General features: G+C 38.8%; 1 protein-coding gene across 1 annotated transcript in view; it reads right to left on the bottom strand.

Annotated features, from left to right (window-relative positions):
• Positions 1–7,139: 7,139 nt before the first annotated feature.
• Positions 7,140–14,379, bottom strand: part of LOC110510484 (synaptosomal-associated protein 25-B) — a 96,126-nt gene continuing 88,886 nt past the window's right edge. Inside the window, exons 6-8 of the mRNA XM_036955261.1 lie at positions 7,890–8,009; positions 7,642–7,786; positions 7,140–7,474 (exon numbers count right to left, since the gene is read on the bottom strand). Coding sequence (XP_036811156.1) covers positions 7,412–7,474; positions 7,642–7,786; positions 7,890–8,009 — 328 coding nt within the window. The 3' untranslated portion in view covers positions 7,140–7,411. The remainder of the gene's footprint in view (positions 7,475–7,641; positions 7,787–7,889; positions 8,010–14,379) is intronic.

The following is a 14,379-nucleotide window of genomic DNA, read 5'->3' as shown; positions in this document are numbered from 1 at the left end:
TCTGGGACTTCACCGTGAGGCCAACGATGACTTTAAAACAGTTACAGAGTTTAGTGGCTGTAATAGCAGAAAACTGAGGATGGATCAACATTGTAGTTACTCCACAATATTAACCTAAATGACAGTAAAAAGGAAGGAATACTGTACAGAATAAAAAAATATTCCGAAACATGCATCCTGTTTGCAACAATGCACTCTAGAAATACTTCCAAAAATGTGGCAAAGCAATTAACATTCTGTCATGTTTTTCAATGCGACACATTACTGAGTACCACTCTCCAAGCATAGTGGTGGCTGTATCATGTTATGGGTATGCTTGTAATTGTTAAGGACGGGAGTTTTTCAGGATAAAAAAATAAATATACGGAATGGAGCTAAGCAAAACCCTTTATGACAACCTGGTTCAGTCTGCTTTCCAACAGACACTGGGAGATGAATTCACCTTTCAGCAGGACAAAAACCTAAAACACAAGGTCAAATATACACTGGGGTTGCTTACCAAGAAGTCGGTGAAAATTCCTGAGTGGCCGAGTTCGTTTTGACTTAAATCTGACAAGATCTGAAAAATGGTTGTCATGCAATGCTCAACAACCAATTTTGACAAGAGCTTGAAGAGTGTTGAGGCAAATGTTGAACAATCCAGGGGTGGACTTACACAGAACGACTCACAGTTGTAATTGCTGCCAAAGGTACTAATACAAAGTATTGACTCGGGGGGTGTGAAATATTTTACGTAATTTTTAATATTTTTGTATATCATTTTTCAGTAAATTTGCTTGCATTTCCAACGCCATGTTTTCACCTTCACATTTGTGGGGAAAATATATTCAATCCATTTTAAAAAATGTAGTCTTTCACAAAATGTGGAATAAGTCATGGGGTATGAATACTTTCTGAAGGTACTCGATATGGACTTGTTTACAAGTACCTTTGGTACTCCCTAACCTCCTATGTTGTTTTGTATGCTATTGCTCCCATGGTTGACGAGGCTGTGTCTGAACTACAGTAAACTTTATTGACTTGAAATTTAGTATTGAATGTAGGTCAAACAAAGTATACTGTATGTTCTTCTATAGAGTGCATGCAAATAATTGATTTAAATCATATGTACTTTGGATGGTGCCCATATTGATTGTGTCTCTGCTTACAAATATTGGGGAATCTGGATAAGTGAAAATCTGTCTTTCAATATAAAGCATATTGACGAGTTAAGCTGAGAATATATTTTTTAATAAGTAGGTCATGCCTTTCACTAAATAGTTAGAAATCGTTCAGTCGACGTTCCTACCGGTCCTAGACTATGGCAACATCCTCTAAAACCCTTAGATGCAGTTCATCTTAGCACATTGCTTTATTACGGGCGACAGGTTTAATACTCATCACTGCGTTCTCTACCAGAAAGTTGGTTGGTCCTCTTTGATGTCATGTAGGTTGATACATTGCTATGTTTTAATTTGTAAAGTCCCATTTTTTTTTACAGAAAAGTCCCACTGTGCCAAACACAATTACTAACCTTAAGACCTACGGAGTTACTAAACCCAGTCTCGGGGATGGTTAACTCTGGGCATTCGTTTGGTCTCTACAGCTTTCTGATTTCTGTCAATTTATTTTATTTTATTTCTTTTGCACGGTATTTGTGGATCAATCTTCAAGATGTTAGAAAATGTGATGTTTTGAAGCCTCTGGAAATGCATAACGCTGTTTTGTTGAGGACCTTTTTATTCCTGAGGAATGTTTCTGTTATGACCATGTTTTTCTTTCTGTTCGCGTTGTTTTGTATTTTCTGTAGTTCAGGGCTCCTCTGTAAAATACACATTTGGTCTCAGTATGACTTACCTGATTTAGAAATAAATGTGTAGTTAATTAAGGTGAGTTATTCATCACAGTGGAGACGCTGTAGCCTGCATTAAAAAAAATGAGAATATGTAATGATTTAAACTACACGATGTAACAACGATTAGCTCCACGACGTAATGATAAGTTACAGGACTCATTTCACCTACAAGCTCGACTTTATTCAGTCTAACCCCTTCAGAACGCAGACTTGAACTTTTTGGGGGGTTTTTCTTCAACTGACAACAACGATGATTTGACTAAGCTAAGGCTAAGCTAAATTATTTCCCACCTGTCCTACTGCCACACTAATGAATGCCAATAAAAGGTAGAGCTTAAATGTAACAAGGTTGTTTTTAGTAGAATTATTTGCCTCATTGTTCTTTCTTTTTTTTTTTTAATAGATTAGATTTTAGAGATTTATTTTATCATTTTGAAGGACTGAAATCTGTTTTGACCCATTTGGAACTTGATTTAATTGTACGTGTTCTGTAGCCTGGCTCCCAGTCTGCTGTCATGCCACTCGCTGTCATATGCCAAACATGCTAGCAGAAACAGACTGGCACCCAGGCTTCATGTTCTGCACTTTTTATTTTTTAAATGTGTATTTTAAGCCGGCCCTATGTGATTTCTTTATTTTTTTTAAACAATTCAGCTACAGATGTGGAATCACTGCATTTTAAAATCTAAATATACACTACTGTTCAAAAGTTGAGTCATAAATGTCCTTGTTTTTGAAAGAAAGACAATTCAGAGTTCAGTTAATAACATAAAATTGATCAGAAATGGTGTAGACATTGTTGTAAATGACTATTGTAGCTGGAAAGGGCAGATTTTTTTTGATGGAATAACTACATAGGCGAACAGAGGCCCATTATCATCACTCCTGTGTTCCAATGGCACGTTGTGTTAGCTAATACAAGTTTATCATTTTAAAAGGATAATTTATCATTAGAAAACCCTTTTGCAATTATGTTAGCACAGCTGAAAACTGTTCTGATTTTAAAGAAGCAATAAAACTGGCTTTCTTTTAGACTAGTTGAGTATCTGGAGCACCAGCATTTGTGGGTTCGATTACAGGCTCAAAATGACCAGAAACAAAGAACTTTCTTCTGAAACTCGTCAGTCTATTCTTGTTCTGAGAAATGAAGGCCATTCGATGCGAGAAATTGCCAAGAAACTGAAGATCTCGTACAACACTGTGTATTACTCCCTTCACAGAACAGCTCAAACGGTCTCTAACCAGAATAGAAAGAGTGGGAGGCCCTGGTGCACAACTGAGCAAGAGGACAAGTACATTAGTGTCTAGTTTGAGAAAGACACCTCACAATTTATCAACTGGCAGCCTCCATTAAATAGTATCTGCAAAACACCAGTCTCAAAGTCAACAGTGAAGAGGCGACTCCGGGATGCTGGCCTTCTAGGCAGAGTTCCTCTGGCCAGTGTCTGCGTTCTTTTGCCCATCTTAATCTTTTTGTGTTATTGGCTAGTCTGAGATATGGCTTTTTCTTTGCAACTCTGCCTGGAAGGCCAGCATCCCGGAGGAAGTGAATGACTCAGGCTGATTGTAACACAACTACTTCCTCTAGAGACGTGGATTCTGATCAAAGCTACATTTTGTAGTTTGTCATTACCGTATATATTTGGTGCAAGTTGTCATCTCATCTGAGAAGCTTCCCTTGTTGCAGGATGAAGAACCACGCATCCAAACAAGTTGTCATCTCATCCAACAGGCTTCCTTTGTTTCAGGATGAACAACCACCCATCTCATACCAGAACTACTAGTCTCTGTAAGAGTAGCAGGTAGCCTAGCGGTTAGAGCGTTGGGCTCAGGAGCTAAAAGTCACTGGTTCGAATTCCTGAGCCGACAAGGTGAAAAATGTGCCCTTGAGCAAGGCACTTCGTCCTAAATGTGCTGTACTACTATAACTGACCCTGTAAAACAACACATCTTCACTTTATCTATCCAGTGTATGTGACGAAACCTTTTTTTCTGGCTGCTAGATGGCACTGTTGGCCCATCCACACAACACATTTATCTCAGAAGATTCTGCCTTCCTTGGTCTGTTGAATGTGCTCCAGGGTGGAGGTTGCCCTTAAAGTTAGGGTGAGGCACTGGTAAGCTAACCCTGTTTCAATCATGGTGGTTATAAACTGGTAAGCTAACCCTGTTTCAATCATGGTGGTTATAAACTGGTCAGCTCACCTTGTTTCAAACATGTTGGGGGTTATAAACTGGTCAGTAACCCTGTTTCAATCATTGGGGTTATAAACTGGTCAGTAACCCTGTTTCAATCATGGGGTTATAAACTGGTCAGCTCACCCTGTTTCAAATATGTTGGGGTTAAAAACTGGTCAGCTAACCCTGTTTCAAACATGGTGGTTATAAACTGGTCAGCTCAAGGTCATTAAGTTCATTTGCATAATTAAAATTAGTGTTTTGTAATGGTCAGTTTGTTTATATTGGTCTGTCTTATTGATGCGAGGTCCAGGGATTACCTGTGTGTGTGTGTTCTTAGTGACGTGATGAGCTCTAATCCACCTTAAACCCAGGGCCCAAAGAGGTTATCCATCAGTGTAATGTCAGTCCTCTCCTTCCTTCCTGTGGAGTGTAGCCTGTGTGTAATGTCAGTCCTCTCCTTCCTTCCTGTGGAGTGTAGCCTGTGTGTAATGTCAGTCCTCTCCTTCATTTCTGTGGAGTGTGTAATGTCAGTCCTCTCCTTCCTTCATGTGGAGTGTAGCCTGAGTGTGTAATGTCAGTCCTCTCCTTTCTTCCTGTGGAGTGTAGCCTGTGTGTAATGTCAGTCCTCTCCTTCCTTCCTGTGGAGTGTAGCCTGTCAGTCCTCTCCTTCCTTCCTGTGGAGTGTAGCCTGAGTGTGTAATGCCAGTCCTCTCCTTCCTTCATGTGGAGTGTAGCCTGAGTGTGTAATGCCAGTCCTCTCCTTCCTTCATGTGGAGTGTAGCCTGAGTGTGTAATGTCAGTCCTCTCCTTCCTTCATGTGGAGTGTGTAATGTCAGTCCTCTCCTTTCTTCCTGTGGAGTGTAGCCTGTGTGTAATGTCAGTCCTCTCCTTCCTTCCTGTGGAGTGTAGCCTGAGTGTGTAATGTCAGTCCTCTCCTTCCTTCCTGTGGAGTGTAGCCTGTGTGTAATGTCAGTCCTCTCCTTCCTTCCTGTGGAGTGTAGCCTGAGTGTGTAATGTCAGTCCTCTCCTTCCTTCCTGTGGAGTGTGTAATGTCAGTCCTCTCCTTCCTTCCTGTGGAGTGTAGCCTGTGTGTAATGTCAGTCCTCTCCTTCCTTCCTGTGGAGTGTGTAATGTCAGTCCTCTCCTTCCTTCCTGTGGAGTGTAGCCTGAGTGTGTAATGTCAGTCCTCTCCTTCCTTCCTGTGGAGTGGAGCCTGAGTGTGTAATGTCAGTCCTTTTAGTTGCTCCAGTCTAGTTTTGCAGTATGTATACAACTCCCACACAGTCCATCTACATTTTCAATAAATAACGTGTTTTGTTTTTTTTGTTCTACAGTCATGTTTTTTTATTGGCATTTTTCCCCACATTATTTTACAATGACAACAGTCTGGAAATGTGTGAACAAAAGAGTGGCACTATTGCAGAGTGGCAGGAAGCAGGGTATCCTCTCAGCTGGGAGTGTCCTACACACTGCTGGGTATGCTGTGGTGGCCATGTTACTTGTTTTAGATGATGATGATGTTGTTCTATCTGCTGCGGGACACACGCAGGGCTACAGTGCATCAAAGGGAGTAAGATCGCTGAGCGGTTGAGCCGGACATAACCAGAGGTTGATGAGCCAACCATGAATGGCTGCTACTGCATTGGAGCCCACCTGGGTTACGTGATCAAAGCATTCTGCTCGTTGTTGTTCTCCTACCGCCGCCCGTCTCCAGGTCTGTCTGAGAGGAGGGGTTTAGATACTCTGCCCCTGACGATGAGTTGATGTGAGTTGGTTTGAGCATGGGGCTGCTAAACCCTAGGTTGTGGGTTCAATTCCCCACATGGGACGCGGGCTCACGTGACTTTAGAAATTACCATTACTGCTAATCTCGGTCAATGATAATGCAAAGTAACGTTGCATTGAAGGCCTGAGCCTGGCTGAAAAATGAGGTGTATCACTGGTTATGTTCCCAGCACAGTTGCACATTGTACCTTATGGGAGTGTCTGGGAGGAAGATGACAGTGTTTTAGGATAAGGGAGTTCTGACTTGTATGTTTGTTTTACTTTCGTTTAGCATCAAAAACAACAACATTAACTACAGAGTGTCTCACGTGGACAACACTGTCACACCACTAACACATTGAAGAAACAGCATGTAGTGGAGCATTGTCCTGCTCATGTAAAGCAATCGTAGTCGTGGTAGTCTGAGTGATGATGTGAATACAGTTTATATAAAAGAAGATGAGCAAGACGGAAACAGAGAACTGCACAGGTGAGCTAAAGCCATCAAAGAAGCACTATATACTTTAGGAGGAGAGACAGAATGGGAAGTAGACGAACAACTAGGAAGAGAGACAGAATGGGAAGTAGGCGAACAACTAGGAAGAGAGACAGAATGGGAAGTAGACGAACAACTAGGAAGAGAGACAGAATGGGAAGTAGACGAACAACTAGGAGGAGAGACAGAATGGGAAGTAGACGAACAACTAGGAAGAGAGACAGAATGGGAAGTAGACGAACAACTAGGAAGAGAGACAGAATGGGAAGTAGACGAACAACTAGGAGGAGAGACAGAATGGAGGGTAGAGGAACAACTAGGAGTAGAGACAGAATGGGAAGTAGACGAACAACTAGGAAGAGAGACAGAATGGGAAGTAGACGAACAACTAGGAGGAGAGACAGAATGGGAAGTAGACGAACAACTAGGAGGAGAGACAGAATGGAGGGTAGAGGAACAACTAGGAGGAGAGACAGAATGGGAAGTAGACGAACAACTAGGAGGAGAGACAGAATGGGAAGTAGACGAACAACTAGGAGGAGAGACAGAATGGGAAGTAGACGAACAACTAGGAGGAGAGACAGAATGGATGGTAGAGGAACAACTAGGAAGAGAGACAGAATGGATGGTAGAGGAACAACTAGGAGGAGAGACAGAATGGAGGGTAGAGGAACAACTAGGAGGAGAGACAGAATGGGAAGTAGACGAACAACTAGGAGGAGAGACAGAATGGGAAGTAGACGAACAACTAGGAAGAGAGACAGAATGGGAAGTAGACGAACAACTAGGAAGAGAGACAGAATGGATGGTAGAGGAACAACTAGGAGGAGAGACAGAATGGGAAGTAGACAAACAACTAGGAAGAGAGACAGAATGGGAAGTAGACGAACAACTAGGAGGAGAGACAGAATGGAGGGTAGAGGAACAACTAGGAGAGACAGAATGGAGGGTAGAGGAACAACTAGGAGAGACAGAATGGGGGGGGGGGGGGTAGAGGACGAGATGACTAACCAGGACTATCATTTTAATAAAAGCCAAAGATAGAAGACAACAGAACAACATTTTACAACAGGAAGAAGAGGAGGAGGGGGGCGGGTCTGAGAAGGGCCATGATGAAAGCATGTTGTCGCTGCAGCTTAGCCCAACATCTTTGTGGCACGCTGGTTGGCCTCGTCAATCCTGGTCTTGTTGGAATCAGCCTGAGGAGAGAGGGAGAGGTTTGGGATGATGTGAAATTATACAAGCAATATCAATCAAAATCAAGACTTTAATTGTAGACTGTCAACTCAGCCCATGGCTGACCATCTCTGACACTGAAAATGTATTGATTGTGATTGATTGTCATCGTTATGATCGGGGACAGCACCTTGTCCATGATCCTGTCGATCTGCCGGTTCTGGGTGTCTATCTCGTTGCCCATGTCCAGGGCCATGTGACGCAGGTTACCGATGATCCCGCCCACCTGCTCCAGGTTCTCATCCATCTCATTCTCCCGGGCGTCGTCAGTTACCCTGGAAACGCACATTGGATGGTCCATAAAACTGTCAGTAGATTTCGGCGTGGCAGAGGGAGTCCATATGCACACGTGCACAATTGTGCACACCAACTCCTCACCTGCGGATGAACCCTCCACTGATGGCCATCTGTTCACGTTCGTCCACCACACGGGCCCCTGGCTGACTGTTAACCACTCCATCCTGGTTGGCCCCCCACGCCTGCCCTCCCCCCTTTATCCTGCAGGGACACATACCAGTCAGGAGGTTGGGGGGGGGGGGGGGGTGGAAACTTTCATTTGATGTAATAGATCCATTATACAACACAAGTAATGTGTAATTACAGCACGGCAGCACACCAACACAGCATGCCAATGGTAGGTATCTATCTCTCTATCTATATGTCTATCTAAGGTTCATATATATGTGTTATGTTATACAGTATATGTTAGATCTATCAATCAATAATTGATCCAAGTACTGATCAGTTCAGTTGTAGTGTATTTACTGTCTAAGTGGGGGATAGAAAGTGGTCCTTTTATAGACCTGTAGATAGAAGAGACGGACACAAACACACACACTAACAGGACATAAAGGAGACAACACAGACAGACGCCAGCGGACAGACAGGGAGACAGGAGGACAAACACGCAGTAATGTGTGTAAAGGACACAATTATACTGAGTGCAAGAAACTCAGTATAATTGTAAAAAACATTAGGAACACTTGCTCTTTCCATGTCATAGACTGACCAGGTGAATCCAGATCAAAGATATTATCCCTTATTGATGTCACTTGTTAAAATACACTTCAATCAGTGTAGATGAAGGGGAGGAGACAGGTTAAAGAAGGATTTTTAAGACTTGAGACAAGTGAGACATGGATTGTGTATGTGTGCCATTCAGAGGGTGAATGGACAAGACAAAAGATTTAAGTGATTTTGAATGGGGTATGGTAGTAGGTGCCAGTCGCACCGGTTTGAGTGTGTTAAGAACTGCAACTCTGCTGGGTTTTTCCACGCTCAACATTTTTATGTGTGTATCAAGAATGGTCCACCACCCAAAGGACATCTAGCCAACTGGACACAACTGTGGGAAGCCCTGGCTGGAGTCAACATGGACCAGCATCCCAGTGGAACGCTTTCGACACCTTGTAGAGACCATGGCCCCGAACTGGACTTCCTAGAATGGTGCTCTTCTTCTGTTCTTTACCATATCACCTTTTTCCTCTAAAACCAGAGGGTGTCTGTCCTCCTGTCTCCCTGTCTGTCTCCCTGTCTGTCAGACAGACAGGGAGACAGACAGACAGACAGGGAGACAGACAGACAGGGAGACAGACAGGGAGACAGGAGGACAGACACCCTCTGGTTTTAGAGGAAAAAGGTGATATGGTAAAGAACAGAAGAAGAGCACCATTCTAGGAAGTCCAGTTCGGTTGAACCTTATAGACATGCTTAACTACAGCATAAAATAATAGCTTTGAAATACAACATTTGTGGGCTTCTAGATACTAGCGAGCTACACAAACGCATTCAGTTCCTTCTATTTCAACACACATGAATCATGCACAACAACGTCGGTCCTAGACCTATCATGTCAGGTACTAATTCTGGATTAATTATTTGAACACTTTGCTTGAGAGGAAATCTTTAAATGTAAAGTTCAAGTTAGGTGCACAAATCTCAAAACAGACATTTTGACTGTTAGTTTTATTACAGTTTTTCCTCAAATCAGTAATTTTGGGATCTGTGTTGAAACATATCTAGTTTAAAGACCCTCGTTCCCTTCGGACTCGTTGTGGAGTTTGATCTGTAGTCATTTCCTGTGATGATTGTGTTTTCGCTATCCATTGTAACTAATATTGTATTTGTAGGCCTATATGTTGTAACCTAATTTAATCTATAATTGTATGTTATCCATTCATGCTTTTTTTATATGTACTATTGATGTTTGTAAACCGACTAACAAAATCATGAAACAGTCAGCCAAGATTACAAAAACCTGTGTCCTTCGAAAAACTATTTAAAACCTATATAAACCTAAATAAACCCTATATAAAATCTATATAAACCCCTATATAAACCCTATATATAATCTATATAAAACCTTATATAAAACCCTATATAAACCCTATATAAAACCTATATAAAACCCTATATAAAACCCTATATAAAACCCTATATAAACCTATATATATTCTATATATAATATATATAAAACCCTATATAAAACCCTATATAAAACCCTATATAAAACCTATATATATTCTATATATAATATATATAAAACCCTATACAAAAACCTATATTAAATCTATATAAACCCTATATAAAACCAATATAAAATCTATATAAACCCTATATAAAATCTATATAAAATCTACATTTAATCGATATAAACCCTATATAAAACCTATAAAAAATGTATATAAACCCTATATAAAACCTATATAAAACCCTATATAAAACCTATATAAACCCTATATAAACCCTCTATAAAATCTATATAAACCCTATATATAATCTATATAAACCCTATATAAAAACCTATATGAAATCTATATAAACCCTGTATAAACCCTATATAAAACCTATATAAACCCTATATAAAACCTATATAAACCCTCTATAAAATCTATATAAACCCTATATATAATCTATATAAACCCTATATAAAAACCTATATGAAATATATATAAACCCTGTATAAAACCTATATAAAATCTATATAAACCCTATATAAAATCTATATATAATCTATATAAACTCTACATAAACCCTATATAAACCCTATATAAAATCTATATATGATCTATATAAAACCTACAGTGGGGAGAACAAGTATTTGATACACTGCCGATTTTGCAGGTTTTCCTACTTACAAAGCATGTAGAGGGTAATTTTTTATCATAGATACACTTCAACTGTGAGAGACGGAATCTAAAACAAAAATCCAGAAAATCACATTGTATGATTATTAAGTAATTACTTTGCATTATATTGCATGACATAAGTATTTGATACATCAGAAAAGCAGATCTTAATGTGTGGTACAGAAACCTTGGTTTGCAATTACAGAGATGATACGTTTCCTGTAGTTCTTGACCAGGTTTGCACACACTGCAGCAGGGATTTTGGCCCACTCCTCCAGACAGACCTTCTCCAGATCCTTCAGGTTTCGGGGCTGTCGCTTGGGCAATACGGACTTTCAGCTCCCTCCAAAGATTTTCTATTGGGTTCAGGTCTGGAGACTGGCTAGGCCACTCCAGGACCTTGAGATGCTTCTTACGGAGCCACTCCTTAGTTGCCCTGGCTGTGTGTTTCGGGTCGTTGTCATGCTGGAAGACCCAGCCACGACCCATCTTCAATGCTCTTACTGAGGAAAAGAGGTTGTTGGCCAAGATCCCGCGATACATGGCCCCATCCATCCTCCCTTCAATACGGTGCAGTCGTCCTGTCCCCTTTGCAGAACAGCATCCCCAAAGAATGATGTTTCCACCTCCATGCTTCACGGTTGGGATGGTGTTCTTGAGTTTGTACTCATCCTTTTTCTTCCTCCAAACACGGCGAGTGGAGTTTAGACCAAAAAGCTCTATTTTTGTCTCATCAGACCACATGACCTTCTCCCATTCCTCTTCTGGATCATCCAGATGGTCATTGGCAAACATCAGACGGGCCTGGACATGCGCTGGCTTGAGAAGGGGGACCTTGCGTGCGCTGCAGGATTTTAATCCATGACGGCGTAGTGTGTTACTAATGGTTTTCTTTGAGACTGTGGTCCCAACTCTCTTCAGGTCATTGACCAGGTCCTGCCGTGTAGTTCTGGGCTGATCCCTCACCTTCCTCATGATCATTGATGCCCCACGAGGTGAGATCTTGCATGGAGCCCCAGACCGAGGGTGATTGACAGTTGTTGCCTTGTCACCAAGCTGCTTGCCTATTGTCCTGTAGCCCACTCCAGCCTTGTGTAGGTCTACAATTTTATCCCTGATGTCCTTACACAGCTCTCTAGTCTTGGCCATTGTGGAGAGGTTGGAGTCTGTTTGATTGTGATGTGTGGACAGGTGTCTTTTATACAGGTAACGAGTTCGAACAGGTGCAGTTAATACAGGTAATGAGTGGAGAACAGGAGGGCTTCTTAAAGAAAAACGAACAGGTCTGTGAGAGCCAGAATTCTTACTGGTTGATAGGTGATCAAATACTTATGTCATGAAATAAAATCATACAATGTGATTTTCTGGATTTTTGTTTTAGATTCCGTCTCTCACAGTTGAAGTGTACCTATGATAAAAATTACAGACCTCTACATGCTTTGTAAGTAGGAAAACCTGCACAATCGGCAGTGTATCAAATACTTGTTCACCCCACTGTATATAAAACCTATATAAACTCTATATAAAACCCTATATAAAATATATATATATATAATCTATAAAAAACATATATAAACCCTATATGAAACATATATAAAACCTATATAAACCCTACATATAACCTATATAAACCTCTATATAAAACCCTACATAAAATCTATATAAAATCTATATACCCCTATATATAACCTATATAAACCCTAAATATAACCTATATAAACCTCTATATAAAACCCTTTATAAAATCTATATAAACCCTAAATAAAACCTATTTAAAATCTATATATAATCTATATAAGCCCAATATGAAATATGTAAAACCCTATATAAAACCTATATAAACCCTATATAAAACCAATATGAAATATATAAAACCCTATATAAAACCAATATGAAATATATAAAACCCTATATAAAACCCTATATAAAACCTATATAAACCCTATATAAAATCAAATGTAAAACCTATATAACCCTATATAAACCCCAATATAAACCCTATATAAAACCCTATATAAACCCTATATAAACCCTATATAAAATCTATGTAAACCCTATATACCCGTATATATAACCTATATTAACCTCTATATAAAACCCTGCATAAAACCTATATAAACCCTATATAAAACCTACATAAAATAAACATAAAATCTATATAAACCCTATATACCCTTATATATAACCTATATAAACCCTATATAAACCCTATATAAACCCTATATACCCTTATATATAACCTATATAAACCCTATATAACCTTATATATGACCTATATAAACCCTATATACACTTATATATAACCTATATAAACCCTATATACCCTTATATATAACCTATATAAACCCTATATAACCTTATATATGACCTATATAAACCCTATATACCCTTATATATAACCTATATAAACCCTATATACCCTTATATATAACCTATATAAACCCTATATAACCTTATATATGACCTATATAAACCCTATATACCCTTATATATAACCTATATAAACCCTATATACCCTTATATATAACCTATATAAACCCTATATACCCTTATATATAACCTATATAAACCCTATATACCCTTATATATAACCTATATAAACCCTATAAACCCTATATATAACCTATATAAACCCTATATAAACCCTATATAAAATCTATATAAACCCTATATAAAACCAATATAAACCCTATATACACTTATATATAACCTATATTAACCTCTATATAAAACCCTGCATAAAATCTATATAAAACCCTATATAAAACCTATTTAAAATCTCTATATAAAACCTACATAAACCCTACATAAAAACTACATAAAATAAACATAAAACCTATATAAAACCAATATACCCTTATATATAACCTATATAAACCCTATATAAACCCTATATAAACCCTATATACCCTTATATATAACCTATATAAACCCTATATAAACCCTATATAAACCCTATATACCCTTATATATAACCTATATAAACCCTATATAAACCCTATATACCCTTATATATAACCTATATAAACCCTATATACCCTTATATATAACCTATATAAACCCTATATAAACCCTATATAAACCCTATATACCCTTATATATAACCTATATAAACCCTATATAAACCCTATATAAAATCTATATAAACCCTATATACCCTTATATATAACCTATATAAACCCTATATAACCTTATATATAACCTTTATAAACCCTATATAAAACCAATATAAACCCTATATAAACCCTATATAAAATCTATATAAACCCTATATAAACCCTATATAAAACCAATATAAACCCTATATACCCTTATATATAACCTATATAAACCCTATATAACCTTATATATAACCTATATAAACCCTATATAAACCCTATATAAAACCAATATAAACCCTATATACCCTTATATATAACCTATATAAACCCTATATAAACCCTATATAAAATCTATATAAACCCTATATAAAACCAATATAAACCCAATATACCCTTATATACAGTGCCTTGCGAAAGTATTCGGCCCCCTTGAACTTTGCGACCTTTTGCCACATTTCAGGCTTCAAACATAAAGATATAAAACTGTATTTGTTTGTGAAGAATCAACAACAAGTGGGACACAATCATGAAGTGGAACGACATTTATTGGATATTTCAAACTTTTTTAACAAATCAAAAACTGAAAAATTGGGCGTGCAAAATTATTCAACCCCTTTACTTTCAGTGCAGCAAACTCTC

This window comes from Oncorhynchus mykiss, chromosome 19, assembly GCF_013265735.2.
Source record: "Oncorhynchus mykiss isolate Arlee chromosome 19, USDA_OmykA_1.1, whole genome shotgun sequence".
NCBI classification, from domain to species: domain Eukaryota; kingdom Metazoa; phylum Chordata; class Actinopteri; order Salmoniformes; family Salmonidae; genus Oncorhynchus; species Oncorhynchus mykiss.
This window is presented reverse-complemented; position numbering and strand designations above follow the sequence as displayed.